The sequence below is a fragment of the Liolophura sinensis genome, chromosome 5 (genome assembly GCF_032854445.1).
Source record: "Liolophura sinensis isolate JHLJ2023 chromosome 5, CUHK_Ljap_v2, whole genome shotgun sequence".
Classification (NCBI taxonomy): Eukaryota; Metazoa; Mollusca; class Polyplacophora; order Chitonida; family Chitonidae; genus Liolophura; species Liolophura sinensis.
In genome coordinates, this window is record NC_088299.1 from 8,462,231 (window position 1) to 8,482,607 (window position 20,377).

General features: G+C 38.8%; 1 protein-coding gene and 1 long non-coding RNA gene across 2 annotated transcripts in view; one reads left to right on the forward strand and one right to left on the reverse strand.

The window, feature by feature from the left end:
* Positions 1 to 20,377, forward strand: part of LOC135465833 (uncharacterized) — an 88,084-nt gene that overhangs the window by 11,015 nt on the left and 56,692 nt on the right. The window contains exon 2 of the long non-coding RNA XR_010444071.1: positions 20,366 to 20,377. This exon is cut by the window's right edge and continues 65 nt beyond it. This is a non-coding gene — a long non-coding RNA (uncharacterized LOC135465833). The remainder of the gene's footprint in view (positions 1 to 20,365) is intronic.
* LOC135465916 (suppressor of tumorigenicity 14 protein-like) lies at positions 509 to 16,966 on the reverse strand. The gene is made up of 5 exons (XM_064743297.1): positions 16,942 to 16,966; positions 15,744 to 16,133; positions 15,251 to 15,358; positions 10,018 to 10,191; positions 509 to 690 (listed from the first exon to the last, which is right to left on the reverse strand). Exons 1-5 carry the CDS (start codon positions 16,964 to 16,966, stop codon positions 509 to 511), a joined length of 879 nt encoding a protein of 292 aa, XP_064599367.1.

Genomic DNA, 20,377 nt, shown 5'->3' on the forward strand with positions numbered 1-20,377 from the left:
ATTGTTTGATACTTTCATTCACAACTAAAAACATTGGTCGGGAAATCTTAAAGCCTCACTGTTCAGTAATGTAGTTGATTAACGCACTGGTTAGCAATGGATTAGCAATCATTATAAAATGAATTTTATATCTGCAATTTTCTGCAAGTTATTTCACGGGTCAAACAAAAAAAGATTTTTTCGACAACCAACCGACTTAACCTTGACAGCAGTGGCATGTCACACACACACAAAAATTTTTTTTAATGAGGGTCCCTTCTCTAGGAAATTTACCCCATGTGGCGAGGGCCAGCAGCCAGACCATGACTGCTGGAGATTAGGCCTACTACAGCTGGAGGCATCTCCTCCAGCAACTCAAATCGGCTAAACTTTACGGCCAGAAATTTTCAGCTAAACTCTATGTGATTTATGGTATGTTGGATTTATTTTGTATATGGCTCATTTTCTTCCAAGCGAGTGTTTGAATTCTAGCCATTTAAAAGAAGTTTCACCAGTGATGAAATAAGGATTAATGTGTGCTTGGCTTTACCATTGCTGGGGTGCAGAGGTCATGTGATTCATCTTCCCCACCCTCACAGTCCTGCTGTCCATCACATAACACCGTGTCCCACAGGTGTGCTGTCATGTTACGATCTTTGGGCGTGCATCGAAATAAAGCTGATGCCCTTCCTTTGATGCGATAACAAACATCTGAAATCACAAGGTGAATGTCTGAAGTCACAAATTAGCACGTATGAATGCTATAAAAAACACATGTCTGAAATCACAAATCACACTTCTGAAATCACAAATCACACTTCTGAAATCACAAAACACTCTTCTGAAACCACAAAACACACTCCTGATATCACAAAGTACACTTATGAAATTACAAAATATATATACACACAGTGTAGGCCAGTGTAAACCTCAATGTCTTATCTGACATTCTTTGTTTTTCAAAAGAAACCTGGCAAAGAAAGCAATTTTCCCCAAAAATCTGTAAATCTAATATTTGGATGTGGCTGACATATAGTATAGTACATGTATCTAATAACGCTTAAGGCATCGCCCAAAAACCAATCTGTGAACACTAAAACCATAGGCCTATACTCCAACAACACAGTACAGACACCTATACAGTACAAACAACAGGGCTGTAATGCTAACTACCAGTCCAACGCCGCTTTTATAACACTGGGATAGGCAGTACCGAAATAACTGTTTCACAGCTCACACTATAGTCTCCAACTCATGCATGTCATATACGTCATGGATAAACAGTGTTCCTACTGTACAAGTCGAACAAATGTATATTTAACTCCAATAATCAAGGTTAATGTATGACACTGTGTCACCAAAACCCTGATTGTAAGAATGCATTAGAGTATTACAGTATTCCTACACCTATCAAAACAGATTAGCCTATGTTCTACATGTGTTCTGTACATACGCCGACAAAAAGTGAGGCAGACTGATCAGGGAATACCCACATTCCAGAGCCATCGCTTATTGACTCCCAGTATAGTCAAGACGAATATGAACAAATATATACATATATTCATTTAACTCTGACAAACGGCGTTAACAAATACTGTCTCCGACCCTGAAGATAATGATTGTATCTTAATATGAAAAATTGCACCCTTTGATGTCTGGCCAGAAGGAAAACCTTCTGAACAAATGTTGAAAATTGGGAGCAAAATCTATGGTTGCACGCTTTCATGTTTGTAATGTTGAGATCGGTACAGTCTAAGCTAATTGAAAGTACGTGTTTTTTTTCCCCTGTGGTGTGGAGTATAGCATTGAAGAGCTATTGAATTTTTTTCATTGAAGTATTTTTTCTAATGTGACGAAAAGAAATTGAGTTCCAGGACATACTTCATTATGTTGTGAGGAGATGTTAGGGTGGTCAATATACTGCATACATGACTCTTCACAGGACATGCCGAGTTTTCTGCCTTCGCTTTACATCTCTGCCACCACTTGCAAAATTTGTGCACAAATCTCGAACACTTAAGCAGCACACGCGCTATTATAAAGGAGTTGTGAGTACATTATACAATGCATCTTTACCGGATTCTGAAATGGTGTACATGATTGATTGTCTGTCTCAGTTTTGGGTCCTTTTAAGCTAATAAACCAGAATGCCCCATTACACTTTTATACATGTATCACTCCATTCTGACAAAACCTAGCTATAATATATGAAGTGTCTGACTTTAAAAATGAAGATACTGTTCATGGGACCTTGTTGACAATAATCTCTTGATGAAGATGGGGCCATTCGTTGAAGATGAGGGCCATTCGTTGAAGATGGGGCCATTTGATCAAGATGGGGCCATTTGATCAAGATGGGGCAATTTGGAAGTACAATCTTCACTAAAAAATCACTTCTCATCTGCCAAAATAGTGTGCATAATCTGTCCGTCATATGTGGGAAAGTTCATCACTATTATGCCAGAGGTCAGTTTACTAAGGATTCCTCCATGGACTCGTAAAATTGAGACTGCCCCGATAGCACAGTTGGTAGGGCGTCCGCTTTGGGAGGCGGTAGATCCAGGGTCAATCCTGGGTCCAGTCACACCTAAGACCTTAAAATATGTCCCTTTCCCCCTTGTAAAATTGACCTACATGGTTTAAGAGAAAAATTTTTGAGTATGTTGTTAAACACTAATCAGAAAAATAACTGCATATCCAAGCCTTTTCAATTCAAAGCTTTGTATTTCACTACATTCATGTCATTGCAAGTTTAAATATTATGCTATTATGGGTGGGGGTCATATTTCAGAATGAACAAAGTGGTGTTGAGGGAAGGGGGCATATTTCAGAAAGAACTACTCTATATGTAAGTGGTGTTACAGGAAGGGGACATATTTCAGAATAAACTACTCTACATGTAAGTGGTGTAGGGGAAAGGGGACATATTTCAAAATGAACTACTCTACATGTAAGTGGTGTTACAGGAAGGGGACATATTTCAAAATGAACTACTCTACATGTAAATGGTGTGACAGGAAGGGGATATATTACAGAATGAACTACTCTACATATAAGTGGTGTTACGGGAAGGGGACATATTTCAGAATGAACTACTCTACATGTATGTGGTGTTACAGGAAGGGGACATATTTCAGAATGAACTACTCTACATGTAAGTGGTGTGGGAGGAAGGGGATATATTTCAGAATGAACTACTCTACATGTAAGTGGTGTTGGGGAAAGGGGACATATTTCAGAATGAACTACTCTACATGTAAGTGGTGTTACAGGAAGGGGATATATTTCAGAATGAACTACTCTGCATGTAAGCAGTGTTACAGGAAGGGGACATATTTCAGAATGAACTACTCTGCATGTAAGCAGTGTTACAGGAAGGGGACATAATGTCCTAGGGGGAAATGCCCAATTGGGGGAAAATGTCCTGGGGCCAATTCTACAAAGTCATGTTTGACTTAAGTCAAAATTAAAAACCTTGTCATAATGCTCAAGTTTTTCTGTTAGTGGAAGTGGGAAGTTGAGGATCTCCACAAGGGCTTTGTGATAGTAAATCAGTGACTGACATAAAAACTTACATTCCTCAGATCTTCACAAGGGCTTCGTGACAGGAAACGGAAATACCCAAAAGCGCTAGGTGTCAATAAAACAGTGTCTGACCATTTATATGTTTTGAATGGGCTCTGCGTAAATAACTTCTTACAGGTTCTGACCGATTTCTAAGATAACCATGTCTTAAGATTGAGTTCCCAACGCAATTGTGCTGTGCGCGCAAGATTGAGTTCGTTTACCAAGTGACTTCATCATCTCTTCTTGACAGAGAGCCCATTTTATGATAGAGTCTGCGGAGTTTTGCCTCGACGTCTGTGGATTATTGATCGATATGAATGAGTAATGGTGGCGAGTGAAAATGCCAGCCGAGCTAATACCCACCAGTCCAGAACTCATCACTGCAAGGCTGGTTTTTATTCATAGCACTGATGATGTATTTTTTTTTTTTTCCTTTTTTTTTTGGTGGAAGAGAAAAATGAATCTTGTATAGGTTCAAGAATGTGGAATTTGGATGTATGATAGGTGAAAACGTTCATATTTATAGAGGCATATTTATACGTATGCGTGGGAAGGTCTGACAGCAACCTGCAGATGGTCGTGGATTTCACCCAGGCTCTGTCTGCTTTACTCCCACTATAATGCTGGCCATCGTCGTATAAGTGAAATATTCTTGAGTACGGCGTAAAACACCAATCAAATAATAAATAATTGAATTATATGTATGAAGAAGAAAATATGACTATTGTTTGAGTTTAGGGCTGTTGATCATGTCTTGCAAGCACAACTTTTTCTGGACCTTACTGTTTTTTTTCCTTTTTGGACTGCTGTAAATGAGTTTGGGAAGGCTATTTGTTTCATTTTACGTTTGTTCATACTCAAATTCTCGGAATCATATAGAATAAGCTGGAGAAAGTCCAAACATGTTCCAAATGTTTTGCACATGTGCCAAGAAAAGAAAAAGTGAATGATGTTTATTAACAATGCTATTTCTGTTAATAGATATTCTTGTTAACTTAATTAATTTACCACAGATGATTAAATTTCTAGAAATGTCGACCACAGACAGATCACAGAGCATAATGTGACAAAAAAGTTAGAATTAAATGTGATGTGGCATTTGACGTAAATTGTTCATCTAGTGGCTTGTCTGAAGGTGAAAAACTCAGCCAATACGTTTTTTTCCCAAGAAAAAAAATGCAGGCAGCCAGTGTTAATAGAAGTCAAGGAATTCAGGCATCCGTGGGTTATGTGCCATTAACTGAGGTTGCATAAACATGTCAGAATTTGAAATTCAATTCTGGTAATTCATTTCTCCTGTCCGTACGTGTTACCTGTTTTTTTCCTGCTCACTCAGTGTGACATTGATTTTGTCTCTATATATAAAAGCTATAGCGCTTGTTCTCTAACAGGTTGGACTTACTATTGCAGGGAACCTGTGGATGGTTGTGGATTGCCCGGTTTTCTCACACTATAAAGCTGGCCACCATTGTCTAAATGAAACATCCTTCAGTAGGGTGTAAAATCAGATAAAAAAATAAATACTATTGCAGGGAAAACTGACAAATTTAGTGCTCATGTTGAATAAATAGTTTTCATATGATAGTGTTGAGTATTCTAGTAAAACACTTTATTTGTTGTAAATGTATGCATGTTGTAAATGTCAACCTGCTGTGCAGGGAAGTATGGCCGCATTATTCATTTGTGTATATGTGTGGTCATGAAATATGATTTACTTGCAAAAAAATAAATAAATAAATGCACAACTGTGCAGTCAGTGTTTGTTAAAAACAATGGCTGTCACTTGTACAACGAATGTTCTTTTTCCAACAAAAATAATTATGATAAGCTTGTTGTGTTCTGCTTCTTTATCTGAGGGGGGCCTCCGTGGCGGAGGGGTTTAGCATGCTGTTGTATAAGTACATGAGTACAGCGTAACACACCAGTCAGATAAATAAATAAATAAATATTATAACTATTTCAGTTGCACAAAGAATGTCCTTCTTCCAACAACAACACAAATCAGTGGAGCAAAAGTAATTGTACGTTCTCCTTCTTTATCACAACATACTTCTTTTCACAATATGGCTGCAGTATCACAACAATAGTGTTAAGCCATAATTATTTATTCACGACAGAAACCTGGCCCTGGGCAGGAAATTTTATAGGTTCCCTCGATCGCTGCAATTAATTGTAAGGCCTTGATGATGCTAAACAGACAACGATGCTTTTGTGGCTGTTTGCACAGCCTCTAATTCGCTGAACGCTAGTCTCTGCCAATACGGAGCGCATATCTCTACGTCATGTGGGGAAGTTTTTCAGTAACTCGCCATAGGCGGGTGGTTTACATGGGGCACTCTTTTTTTTTTTTCTACCTGTAAACCTCACAGCCATTGTATAAGTAAGAAATATGGCGTTATTCAGCAAGAATGAAATACATAAATCATTTACAAAAGAAGTCAACTTCAGATTTCCACGGTAACTAGCTGTTATCACAAATAAAGTGTTCTGCCTGGTTCATTGAGATAAATAATTACTTTTGTCAGAAGACCTTGAGGAGTTTTGGCAGAGGTTATTTTATCTGTTTATTTAAATTCCCTGGCCCTGTAATATACATGTCAAATATCTGTTTGCTATTTCCAGAACTGTGGAGAGGTTTGTAATGGTTTCATGTGAGTGGATTGTTTCATTTAGCTTTTGGCATATTTCCTCTTCAACTTCACACATGTTTGGGCTCTAAACATAGAATAACTAATATAATTTACATTGGGTAGAGCAAGTATTATCTGGTAGACCAGAGTTAATGTGATCATAAGTGGTCTCTAATCACTTGTGATCGCATTTATTCCTTTCATGGAATTTTCAGACGTGGAATTTATATTGCAGTGCATCTGTTCTTTCACAGAATTTTTTTTGGCTCTTTGAGGAAGATTATTTGTAAATTTTTCTTGTGAATGCATCTCTGTGTTAGTTTTTGACAAATTTTCTTTAATCATTACAGTTGTTTTCCAAACTACACTTAAATTTGCACGGTAAAACTGCACAGGGCTATATCAGTTATTTTGTAAAGAGAATGAAAGTGCTAAAATTTAGATTTAAACTTTGCAGTCTTCAAATAGGCTAGAAGCAGTGAGAGGTTAGAGCAAGAAAATATGACTGGTTGACCCAGTATCAGTATAATGTGACTGGGTGAGGATTTATGTCTGGTGTCTTCGGCGTGATACTTCAGTGGCGGCTGCACTTTGGCGGCATGGATTCGCCCTAGAAGACACAGTATATGCACACGCACCTAATGACTCTTCATCATCATATGACTGAAAAATTGTTAAGTATGATATTGAACCCCAAGCATTCATTCAAATAGGTTAGACATTAGAAATATATATATATATATATATATATATATATATATATATGCTTAAAACTTGGACTACATCAGTTTTTCTGGAAAGAGCTGAAAGTGCTAAAATTTAAGCGTTGTAAATCTGGACATAGGCTAGACATATATATACAAATGCTTGAACAGTCGATAAATTCAAGCTGGAAATTCCTTGCATGTCGTTGCCCAAACACCTCAAAGTCTTGTCACTTTAAAATGCTAACGGCTGTATTAAAAGTGGCTTAATGGAGGAAATTACTTCCTTTCTCTGTCTCAAGCTCGTAGTCATTTTCTCGTCATTTCTAGTCATCTGTCTTAATTTGTCTGTCTAGGCTAGATTACTTTGGCTTCAACCAATCCCAAAAGGAAGTCCCTTGTCACATACGATGACAGATTTGAGGCCTGTTATGGAGACTTGACTAATCCAACCTGTAACAATCATAAGATGTGTCATTTGCAGTTTCCGTCATTTGTATTTTAATGGAGGGATTTCATCAGTTTATGTGAAAATGCTGTTTCGGCACTTTCGAAGTGATTAGCAGAGAGTGTTAGAGGTTAACTTTACATTTTTATAAAAGCTTGTTGTTAAATATTTTTTCACTTTTGTCATTCCTATTGAACTGTTGCTTTCAGCATTTATTTCTTGTGTTAGGCTAATTCATCATTTTAGTACGCAGAACTATGATGTCAGATTTTTTTGTTTGGATTAGGTAAATAGAATTTATCTTCTTTAACTTATTTTGACTATAATGAGGATGACATTTTTATGACATAGGATTTCTTGGAACTGTTTTCATTATATGCTTAGGTTCTGAGTCAGTATTGTTATTTATTGCCAGGGCAGGTTATTAAATCTGAAAATAAAGATGATTTATCATTTATTTATTTATTTATTTGATTTAGTGTTTTACGCCGTACTCAAGAATATTTCACTTATACGATGGCGGTCAACATTATGGTGGATGGAAACCGGAAACCCACGACCATCCACAGGTTGCTGACAGACCTTTCAACGTATGGCCGGAGAGGAAGCCAGCATGAGCTGGACTTGAACTCACAGCAACCGCATTGGTGAGAGACTCCTGGGTCATTACGCTGCGCTAGCACGCTAACCAAATGAGCTATGGAGGCCCCCATGATTTATCATAATCGTCCTGTCAATTTCATGTACGTGAATTGAACTGAATGTTAACGTTCGGGTCAAATGCAACAGCCCGGGGATGTGTAAAAAGAGATTAGTGCGTACTGATGTACCCAGTTATTTTTGGAGCCAGATTGATCGTGGGAGAAAAGTGCTTGTATCAAGGTTTTTGTCAGCTGTGTATTATTAGACTATAAATCTCAATACTTTGCTACGTAGCGTGGAATTGACAATCAACTTACATTTGCCCATCTTGCAATTAACAGTAATCTCTACTTGTAGGAAACTGCTAGCGCAGCACAGTGACCACCATTGCGGTCACTCTGAGTGTGTCCAGCTCAGGCTGGTTTTCCTTTCCTGCAGTCATTACGTAGGAAGCTCCACCAGTGGATGATCAAGGGTTTCCCCCTATTCTTCTCTGTTTCTTCCCACCATAATGCTGGCCGTCAGCATATAAGTGAAATAGATTGACAGACAACCCCTATACTATTTTCAGGGAACCAGCAGATGGCCCAATCAAATTCTTTCTTGTTTGTGTTTGGCAACTGATACCAGCTCATTCACAATTTCTTTCTGTTTTGAAACTCATTTTGATATGGTCAAAAGTGTGTGTTCAGAGGAATGAGGAGACGGGAGTAGGCGAGACTTCTGATTCAACTTCCCAAGTACCCTAATCCTGGACGCATTTTAAATGTGGGGTATAATTTTAGGTGCAGTTGGAAAAAAAAAACTAAAAAAAAAAAAACAAGATTTTGAAGAAAATGTTTTGTTTAGGTATTTTTGAGGCACATTTGAGGATTACAGAAATTACAAAACAACCTTTCCAGATCAGGTACTATATTCCTTTAATATCCCATAACATCCACTATGTCTGTGATCAAATTTGTTGAAAAATTTAGGGTACTTGCACATATTTTATCTAATTCTGGACGCTAAACTACATTGATACTGTTTCAATACTTCACAAAAAGTTGAATTCTTCAACCTTTGCACACGTTAGCAAGGTGTGTGTTCAAGCATATTCTGAAGGAATTATTCCATGTTGATCAGCTGAAAAAATGTTGTTTTTTGTGAGCCTCAGATGCTGACCAACCCAGTCAATGTAGTTTTGTCTCTAATATCAAATTAAAAATGTGCATAAATTCCGCTGAAATTTGCTCTTTCATATGTGAAAAAGAATTAGGGTATTGTCTTTTACAGACGCTTGTGATAACGTGAAAAAAAAAAACTCTTTTGTGTCTCGAAATCCTTGCGCAATTAATTCTTTTTTTCTTTCTGAGGTGTGTCCTGTGTGTAGAGGAAAAAATAACTTAGGTTAATAGGGAAAGGATATTCTGGCTAATAAAAGGAAGAAAGGATTTTCAAAGTAGCTGACATTGAGAGAAAAATTTAAAAAACCACTTCTACCAAAAGCCCATCACAAAAGCTTGTGAGTAGGGCCCAGTGGTTGTTATGATTCAGGCCCTGAGTTTCCTCTAGTCATAAAACCATAGTATAGCTGAAAATTTCTTGACCAACTGAAAACAGTAATCAAATCAAAAAAGTATTTTGGAAGGTCAGTTGGGTGAGTGAGTGAGTGAGTGCTTGGGGTTTAACGTCGTACTTAACAATTTTTCACTCATATGACAACGAAGGAATCCTTAGAGTGCATGCAATGTGCCTCCTTGTTGCAGGATGGATTTCCACTGCTCTTTTATCTTCACTGAGACAACTTACAGAAGGCAAGTAAGGTGCCCCACCCGAGCCATTATACTGATATGTTTCAACCAGTAGTTGCACTATCCCCTTCAGGCTGAACGCCAAGTGAGGAAGTTATAACTTCCTCTTTTAAGGTGATAGGTGTGACTCGACCAAGGATTGACCCTGGATGGTCATTTGGGAGATGCTCAACAAATTTATTTTGAATTATATAGCCTCTGTAAGAAATACTGTGTCAAAGATGTCCTTAATGATAATAGTGTTGGTAACATACCCTTCCTCTCATCTGTGCCGTCTGGACAGTGTGAAAACTCATCACAGAGATACCAGAGGTGTTTTCCCCAATCAAGACTGTATCGTGGAAGGACAGGATTGATACAGGAGCCATCTTCACACATAAAACACGGCTCAGTTTCTGATGATGTCTGCCTTTGTTGGAATCCCAAGTCTGAAAAAAGGAACAAAGAGGAATGAATTGACGATAAATTAACAAGCATCAGGTTTATATCAGCTATTAGGGTCGCACGTGATTTGGCTTGGTGCCAAGAGCGGAACCACCCACGCCTCTTGGAGACTTGTACGACTGCAGACGATTGGATTTCTTTGCGTTTGTCTGACCCTATAAAATCTGGCGGCAAAGTCTCTGTAGAATTGGCTGTCCAGAATCCCTGTATTAAAACGACATTATAAGGGTTCATCAGAGATCTAAGCCAGGCTGGGACAGAGTTGGGGGGACCTGTGTTTACATTAGCAGGAGTTCCCCAACAGATTGGGTTGGTCGACCATTTTCAAGATGTGAGGACTCAGGCGCCAGAGTTCTAAAGAGCATTAAAGAATTTATTGACTTTGTGGAAGTGACGTCACAGGGAAGGGATTTTAAAGGACTGTGGCAATCGATCAACAAACAACATTTGATCCAGAGTAAAGTAGAATTCCAGGAAATTTAGGGTTTGATGTTGGTGTGACAAGTCACTGTCTTCTTATATAATTTAGTGGAGTACCCTGAATCTACAACCTTTTCAACTGCCACTGCCACCATTATTTCGAAACATTCTGAGAGATTTTTGGGTTGTAGAGTAAAAAAATCGCATAGTTTTATGAATTTTGCATCTTCAGTGAGAAAAACAGATCCATCTTAACATCATTTTCGTCTTAATTGTATGCAGAAAATCCTTTAAGGAAAGTGCTTTATAGGTCTACAGTATTGAAGATTTACAGTAAGCAACTCAGATTTGACTCTACTCTTGAAAACTGTTTTGTAGCATTAATTGATGTTCTCAAATGTCGGCCATCCTTGTAAATTTGCCGATATGTAAATATATCCCGTTGATACTGTGTCCTCAGTGGTCAAAAAGTTATTAATCCAAGGATTTTAGTGATTCCCTGGGTTAAATACTATAATTTGCCTCACAATTAATATCTGGTCCTTGCCTACAATACATAGCAGTGAGAAAGAAAAAGGAATAAGGTTAGGGTGGGGGTGGGGTGGGGTACTAAATTACTGAGGTAATGGACATTCTCACTTGATATGGGCAATCCCATTATATCATTCTGATTTTAAGCAAAAGTTTGTGCCAATAGCGTGCTATGTCAACAACACTCACACTGAGGAGTAATACATGTGATCGAAGTCTAAAGATAGAATTGTTTATTGACTGGCAGCCTGGAATAGACCTATGCATGAGGTTGTTAAATAAGATGGGAGTTGTCACCTTGCATTATAAAATGAGTGTGAATATTTGTGAGTGTATTACCAGCGGCATGCTCCTGTGGCTAAGCCAACTGTCAGTGCTGGTTTTACCAGTGTATTTAGCACTCCATCGGTGGCATGTTAGCTCGTACCCAACACATCTGTAGATCATTAGGACCATGTCATCTTTACACATCACAGAGGAGGTAGCTTTTCTGGCATTGTACATGTTCTGTTATGAAGTCCCACATTCGCCTTACCCGAAAAGTAAAGCTGTTTGCTGAAATATTGGCATGTCCCCCTTACCCCTCTTACATACCCTTGCATACCACTTTCTTTGGTGTATTCTCCACCCATCCTCTAAATGTATCCCCCTCCCACCCTCTAGATGTATCCACCACCCACCCTCATTCACGTTACCACAACCATGCTTTTAATGTATCCTGACCTACCCTCCCTCCCACTTGGATGTGTCCTCCCCCAACCTTCCCACCCACTCCGATGTATCCTCCACCTACCCTGCTCCCACTTGGATGTGTCCTCCAACAACCCTCTCCTCTTTAATGTATTAGCCCAAATACCCACCCACCTTCTTTGATGTATCACCCCCCCCCCACCCTCTTTGATGTATCCCTGCCCTCTTTGATGTATCCCCCAGCTTCTTTAATGTATTATGCAGCCTCTTTGATGTTTCCCCACCCTCTTTGATGTATCCCCACCCTCTTTGATGTATCCCCAGCCTATTTGATGTATCCCCCAGCCTCTTTGATGTATCCCCAGCCTCTTTGATGTATCCCACCCCCTTTGATGTATCCCCACCCTCTTTGATGTATCCTCACCCTCACTGATGTATCCCCTAGCCTTTTCAATACATTTCTCCAGCCTCTGATGTATCCCCCTCCCGAGCCTCTTTGATGTATCCCCCCTCCCGAGCCTCTTTGATGTATCCCCCCTCCCTCAGCCTCTTTGATGTATCCCCCCTCCCGAGCCTCTTTGATGTATCCCCCCTCCCCCAGCCTCTTTGATGTATCCCCCCTCCCCCAGCCTCTGATGTATCCCCCCTCCCCCAGTCTCTTTGATGTATCCCCCCTCCCCGAGTCTCTTTGATGTATCCCCACCCTCTTTGATGTATCCCCACCCTCTTTCATGTATTCCCCAGCCTCTTTAATGTATTTTGCAGCCTCTTTGATGTTTCCCCACCCTCTTTGATGTTTCCCCAGCCTCTTTGATGTATCCCCAGCCTCTTTGATATATCCCCCAGCCTCTTTGATATATCCCCCAGCCTCTTTGATGTATCCCACCCCTTTGATGTATCCCACCCCTTTAATGTATCCCCACCCTCTTTGATGTATCCTCACCCTCATTGATGTATCTCCTAACCTTTTCAATATATCTCTCCAGCCTCTTTGATGTATCCCCCAGCCTCTGATGTATCCCCCCTCCCACAGCCTCTTTGATGTATCCCCCTCCCCCAGCCTCTTTGATGTATCCCCCCTCCCCCAGCCTCTTTGATGTATCCCCCCTCCCCCAGCCTCTTTGATGTATCCCCCCTCCCCCAGCCTCTTTGATGTATCCCCCCTCCCCCAGCCTCTTTGATGTATTCCCCCTCCCTCAGCCTCTTTGATGTACCACAAAATATTTATAATGTTCAAGATTAAAATTCTATGGAAAAGAGCTGAATTTTTCCCAGCGAATGAGTACAGTGGACTCATACTCGTGCTTGAGACATACTTGGTCCAGTTCATAAGCTAAATTATTCTTGCCATATTTCAGCCATTATTTCACATCAGCTATTTGTCAATGAATTGACAGTGTAGATATATCAGTGGCTTTATGTCATCTCCCAGGGAAATTGGCTGTAAGTCGCTGTCAGGTGAGAAATATCATTGAATAGCATTGATGTTAAATCCCAGCTTTTTGTCTACTTGAGAATTGTTGACTAAAAGCTGATTTTAACTGACAGCTGAGTTTTTCTGTGCCATGGGTGCTTCAGACCTTATTGTGAAGCTCTGAACAAAACTGAAGCTCTCACGGCCAGACAAAATCGAAGATTTACACGACACTCCATGGTCGAAAAGGGGGTGTTACATGTATATATGTGATGTGCCTGTATACATGTGACATGCACGTATACATGCAACATGTGTGCATACATGTGACATGCCTGCATACATGTGACATGCCTGCATACATGTGACATGCGTGTATATATGTGACATGTGTGTATACATGTGATATATGTGTATATATGTGACACGTGTATATATGTGACATTCATGTATATATGTGACGGGCATGCATGTGACATACATGTATATATGTGACATTCATGTATGTATGTGACATGTGTATATATGTGATATATGTGTATATATGTGACACGTGTATATATGTGACATACATGTATATATGTGACAGGCATGTATGTGACCTGCATGTATATGTGACATGCAAGTATATATGTGACATACATGTATATATGTGACATATGTGTATATATGTGACGGGCATGTAAACATGTGACGTGCCTGTATACATGACATGCCTGTATACATGTGACATGCCTGTATACATGTGACATGCCTGTATACATGTGACGTGCATGTATACATGTGACATGCGTGTATATGTGTGACGTATAAACATGTGACATGCGTGTATATGTGTGACATGCATGTATACATGTGATATGTGTGACATACATGTATATATGTGACATACATGTATATATGTGACAAAAGAGTAAATATGTGACGGGCATGTTTGTGACATATGTGTATATATGTGACATTTGTTTATATGTGACATACATTCACCCACATGTAACTCAGTTGTGGGTGAATTTATGCTGTATTTCAGCAAAAGTTCGATGCCCCCCCCCCAAAATTAATTACCATTAAAAGTATCCTATTAAAACCTTTATTTAAGCTTTTGAAAGTGCATTTTGAAAGTCTATAATGGGCTTACAAACAGTATTCTTTGCTTGTCAAACTCAAGAAAAGGAAGCTGTTTAAAATGAGATCATTTGTTTTTATTGATTTAGTTCAGTTATTTGAGTGTTGTGTACTCTAATTCCCCAATCTTTTCGCCTACGAGAGAGATACTTTCAGTGCAATTTATCCACTTTTCCCAGCTGATTTTGGAGACAAAACTACATAGGTTGGGTTGGCTGATTACAGGGCTTTACAAAAATATAATTTTATCAGTCTACACAGATTTAATGCCTTCAAAATATGTTTTGATAAACGCCTTGCAAACATGCAAAGAAGAATTAAAATAATGCCAAAATCAAGGGTTTTGACATACACAATATGGTAGTGAGTTTGAAGCAAACCGGTGTGCTTGGTGTAAACCACTAATCTTGTAGGAGCCTCTGGCCAACCCTCCCAAACTCTCCCACCTCTGACGTGATATGTTGGTGAAAGGCAAGTGATCTGTGGTACATGGAGGCTTTATGTGAGACAATATAAGAGGAATGTTGACCATGGATTGTCAGTATAAAGTCCCAGAGAACAGTGATGAAACAGAAGAGGCTGGGTGAGCCCTTGACATTTTTGAACCATCCCAGCTGTCTGTTTTGAGCTGCAGCAATCAGGGAATTAATCCCAGCAAAGATTCACAAAGTGTCGGTTTTTATCCCGCCTTGATGAACTGGAAATTGGTAAAAAATTCACGAAAAATTTAACCGTTCCTTACAAAAGGTCATTTGCAACTTAAACCATAAAATTATAAAACATCATGGAAAATGGTCAATAATTAAAATCAATCAGATAGATAAATGAATTACAAATAAAATCACTGATTGATGTATACATACCACAGTATTCATCTCGGCCGTTATCACAGTCCTGTATACCGTTGCATATTGCGGTCTTTGGGACGCATTGGACAGGAGAACATTGAAAGGCAGTTGCATTGCATAAAACTGGAGAAATAAAAATACAGTACGAAGTCAGTTTCAGAAATTTTCTTGCAATAAGTATTGTAAAGCACACACGCTATAGCGGATTAAACCAATGTATTACGGTTGATGCATAACACTTTTAGCTTAATATTAGCTGTCCAATAGACACTGGTCATGAAACCATTTCGAAGGTACATCTAGAGTGATGTCCTTCAGGAACAAAAGTGTTTAGTATTAGTATATTTTTTTAGTATTATACATTTATTTGCCTAAAAATACACTTTATTGGTTGAAATTTTAGGTCATTTACTGTAAATGTAGTTGCTGCCAAAGAAACCAGTTACACTTGTACATGTATTCTGTATCTGGCAGCACCGTCTTCGTGAAGCGCTTGTTAAACTATCACCTTTGACCTGAGACTGGTAGTGAATGAGCAGCCAGGAAAAAATTGACGGCTCGAGGCTCCGCACAATCAACCAAACATAGTTTCCTCTTGATACAATCTCTTGTTCAGTCGTTGTTCGGCAGAGTTTGTAAGACGTCAGCATTTCGACGCCCACTCGTCTTGGATCATTTCCTACATGGATATAGTTGTCCAAACAGTCATCATCGTGATAAGCTCCAGCCATGAGCTGAATCCTGTTTTTTATTTGCACTCTGATGAGATTTCCTGGCTTAGTTTCAATTTCATATTTGCAAAACGTGAGGTCATGTTCAGAGAAGGCTGCAGCAAAGGCACTATGGCTGAAATTCTTAGTCTCCCCGAGCTCTATGTACAACTTCTTCTGGCACAAATCTGAAAGACAAGAACAAAAATTGTGGTTATAGATTTTTATTTCCTACAGAAAAAAAGCATGATAAATACAATTTTGAGTTTGTTGTCAGTTTTCATCTCCTTATTCATTCATCAATGAAGACAGAGGCCAAGATGGGGTTATTTTAAGACTACACTGCACATATCAATGTGTAAACTCATGAATTATATGTGATGTATTTGTGGCTAACTAGTGTCACAGAGCTCTAATTCTGTAGGCTATGATTCATAGCTCTACTCTTATTATTGGATTGGCTGGAATACGCATGGTAGCTGCTGGAGAATGCTTTGGGTACCAATCCTGCCAAGCCTGGTTCAGAAGATGAACACTTTATAACCAGATATCATTGACCCCTCGACATTTGTCACAGCTATAGGCGCATCATTCGAGTTCTCATAATGGGAACGCTAACAAGTCATTTTCATAGCATGCTCGGACAAAGCGCAGGCAGACCTTACTTTGGGTGGGCATTCAGTAACAGTTAAAGATCTTCTACAGTTTGAAGTCATGTATGTCTTAAAAGCAAGGTTAAATGATAAGGATCTAGATTGCTGTTCCGAAATTCTGAGTCTGAATTGCTATTCAGAAATTGTACAAAAATTGCAGTGTATTAAAACTGCTGTCATTAGTTTCCAAGAATGACAAGGATACAAAGTTTTCTCTTGTTTTCAAGTTGACCTGGTCTGACGTTATGCAAGAACACTTGGTGTCACTCATCACTGATGCATAGCAATAAATGATGTCGTTCTTTCAGACGTACATGCCGTCATTCCAGCATAACTGTCTTACTTGACGTCACATCTATCTGATTCATTGTCACAGAAGGAATATCATTTCTTAACATCTGGAAAATTTTACGGTAACTGACAAACATTTTCCTTCACTTACTATGGATAAATTAATTAGTGTTATTCATCGTAAATTTTTTTTAAACCATGGTATTAGCTATATTTCATAAGGTTTAATATATTCACCTGACCTCTCTTAGGACTGAAACAGCAATTTAAAGCAGTTCTATAAGGTAAGTGTTAAAGGGTTAACATATATACATGGTATTTAAAAAAAAGTACAGCATTTTCTGAGCTCTGCAACTTTTGGATACATGTACAGCCGGAAATGTTGAAGTAAATGTTAAAGATGCTACACAGTGATCTCAAAAAGAGAGACAATGTCCTCTTGCTTTAACATCAGCCCATTATTGTCAGCCCCACAATTTGTCCCTTTTGTCTGCCCCACAAAAATTGGTGAGGGTAATTCTGCAGGACAAAGTCTAATATATTGTATGTACATTTGTTTGGGGTTTTATGTTGTACGTAACAATTTGTAGCTCGCCTTATGAGGGTAGTGTGAGGGAGGGTATCAGATGCTGTGTGTGGCGGTTGTACAGGTTGGTTAGACTTTGTGGCCAATCACAGGGTTGTAGTGGCCACCCATAGTACACGGATCGCCAATCATCGCTAGCAAATTTGCATATCAAAGACCAAAGAAGCCTTTTATCTCATAGATCAACATCTTTCTCAGCTATTCAGAGGGTTGCAATTGCCTCCCGTAGGAAATGGGTTGCCAATGCAGTTCATGATAACTTCTCACTGTATCTTTTACCACCACAATGGTTTACAATTCCTTAACATATGAAGTCATTGCTTACGCATACGATAAACTATCATAGTTGTGATAGTCTAATAATATTTGGTCTTTCATGTTGATTTAATGGCAAGATCTTAGCTGTATATAATTAGAGGATAATATCTGGGTCAATCATTCTACTTTTTTCGGTTTAGAGGTCAATATTTGAATGTTTCACATGACTTGATCATTGCAGTTTTACACACTGCTCAATCAGGCGAGATACTGCTATTCTCTGAATGCCTTGTTCAGTCATGTGACAACGAGGAATCATTAGGTGTGTATACATATATTGTATCTTCTTGTGGCAGGGCGGGTCCATGCTGCCACAGAAGTACCATGCCGAAGACACCAGTCATGACACCTTACCCAGTCACATTATACTGACACCTGGCCAACAGTTCCTGTTTCTTTGCTGTAGCCTCTCTAGGCTTAGCGCCAAGCCAGGAAGCAACTACATGCATGACATGTGCATGTAGTACCATTTATGAAATCTTTGGTTCTACCCGACCTGGGTTTGATCCTAGGCTTCTTGACATCAAGGTGGATGCTCTAATCAGTAGTAAAGCCACCAAAACCGTCTCCCAGACATAGTGTATATGTTCCTTCTACCATAATAGTCTCGTTTATCTATAAAAAGCTCTGTAAAATAACACAAGCCCGGGATGTTTTGCAGTCTTCTGTATGGATTCAATGTAATAACATATCATTTAGACTTATTTCTGGAAAACTAGTGTCATCTGAAATGGCCAGTAATATTATGCCCCAGACAGATTGTTTGTGTTCTCTAGTTAGATATAAGTTTCATGGTTATTTCTAGTATAAATCAACCTTGGTCCATGGCCATCTGGTTACATGTGTCTATATCTGGAATTCTGCTCATCTCATAAGACGGATATTGGTAGTGCTATTACAATATGTCTTTCCAGGTTTTTTCATTGGAAATATGGATTCCAAGGAAATGCATACTCTTTTCAACGGTATTTGATTGATATTTAAATTTTCTTCACCTGTAAAAATTAGAAGAATTCGGGTCATATTATATTTCTATATTTGGAAACATAACTTTTTTTTTGGTTCAGCTTGATGTTCGGGTTATGGCTGATATGTTTTGTCTGATATGTTTTGTTGGACATTTAGGTTAGCGTAATGGACTGAACCTTCAAGTTTTGAAGAGCTTGCATTCTCCATGTCAGTAATGGATACTGTTTCTGCCAGTATCAGTAAACCCTGAAGACAGTAACCCCTGAAACACCTGCTGACTGGCTTGTATTCGTGTACAGTAATCATCTGTTGACGAATGAGCAAACCACATGTCCGATATATCATGTATACGTGTATCATTTCTAATGTCAGGTTAACCTTGATGTTCCTTCTTCGCGTTATTAAAGTACTCTAATTCCCCAACCATTTCGCGTATGAAAGAGCAGTTTTAAGCGCAATTTATGCACATTCTAAATTTTGAGACAACACCACATTGGTTGGATTGGCCAATTTCGGAGCTTCACAAAAAGTATAATTTTATCAGTCTACACAAAATTATGTCTTCAGAATATCCTTGAATAAACACCTTGGATACGCAAAGGTTGAAGAATTCCAGTAAATATAAAAGACTCAGAGCACAGGGAATAAAACCACAGCAGGGAAGATAGTGTGATAGGTAGCAAAACCTGTATACTCACATGCAAACAGTGAAATCTGGCCTATCGTTATTTGACCCCATTTAAGTAGGGGTTCTCTTATAATAATCTTATATAATATAACCCTAATTCTGTAAACTGTTCATCTAAGTGAGTGTGTCAGCTTGGGGTTTAACGTTGTACTGTTCATCTAAGTGAGTGTGTCAGCTTGGGGTTTAACGTTGTACTGTTCATCTAAGTGAGTGTGTCAGCTTGGGGTTTAACGTTGTACTGTTCATCTAAGTGAGTGTGTCAGCTTGGGGTTTAACGTTGTACTGTTCATCTAGATGCTTAAATACTAGCAAAGTACACACCCTCTAGCATGCATATGTTATACCCTCTTGCAACAAAGGTTATAGCGAGTGGGTACAACTGCATCACTGTCTGTCTGTCCGTCTGTCTGTCTCTCTGCCCGTCTGTCTGTCTCTCTGCATACACATTGTGCATACTACAGGACTACACCAATTTCCACAAATTATGCATTTTGCATAAAAGCATGTGCATCTATAATTTTCATGCCATCCACATCAATATTTCACATAGTTAATCCCACTGAGGTACTAAAAGGTTTACAGATGTGATTTTGTTCACACAACGAGTATGTTATTATAAACAAAAAGGAATTAGATCAGTCTACCTTAATTCCTCAACCTTTTTTGTGAATGAAAAGCAACTTTCAGTGCAATTTATGCAACATTTTCATTTGAATTTGGAGAAAAAACTATATTGATTGGCTTTGCTTCACAAAAAAAAGTTTTAATGTAGCAATCTGCATGCTCTTAGGATATGCTTTGATACAAGCAAAAAGGTTGAGTAATTATAGTAATCTTTTTTGTTTGGTGGGGGGGGGGACTTTAAAACTGTAGGATATATGTGTGCTTACCTTGAAACCTTTCACTTTGCACTAGGTCAAGAACAGC

Coding starts and splice junctions, on each gene's coding strand:
- LOC135465916 (XM_064743297.1), bottom strand. CDS start 16,966: ATGAATCAGATAGATGTGACGTCAA. Junction 16,134..16,941: donor TCAGATAGATGTGACGTCAA/GTAAGACAGTTA, acceptor CTTGTCTTTCAG/ATTTGTGCCAGAAGAAGTTG. Junction 691..10,017: donor CGGCACAGATGAGAGGAAGG/GTATGTTACCAA, acceptor TTGTGATTTCAG/ATGTTTGTTATCGCATCAAA.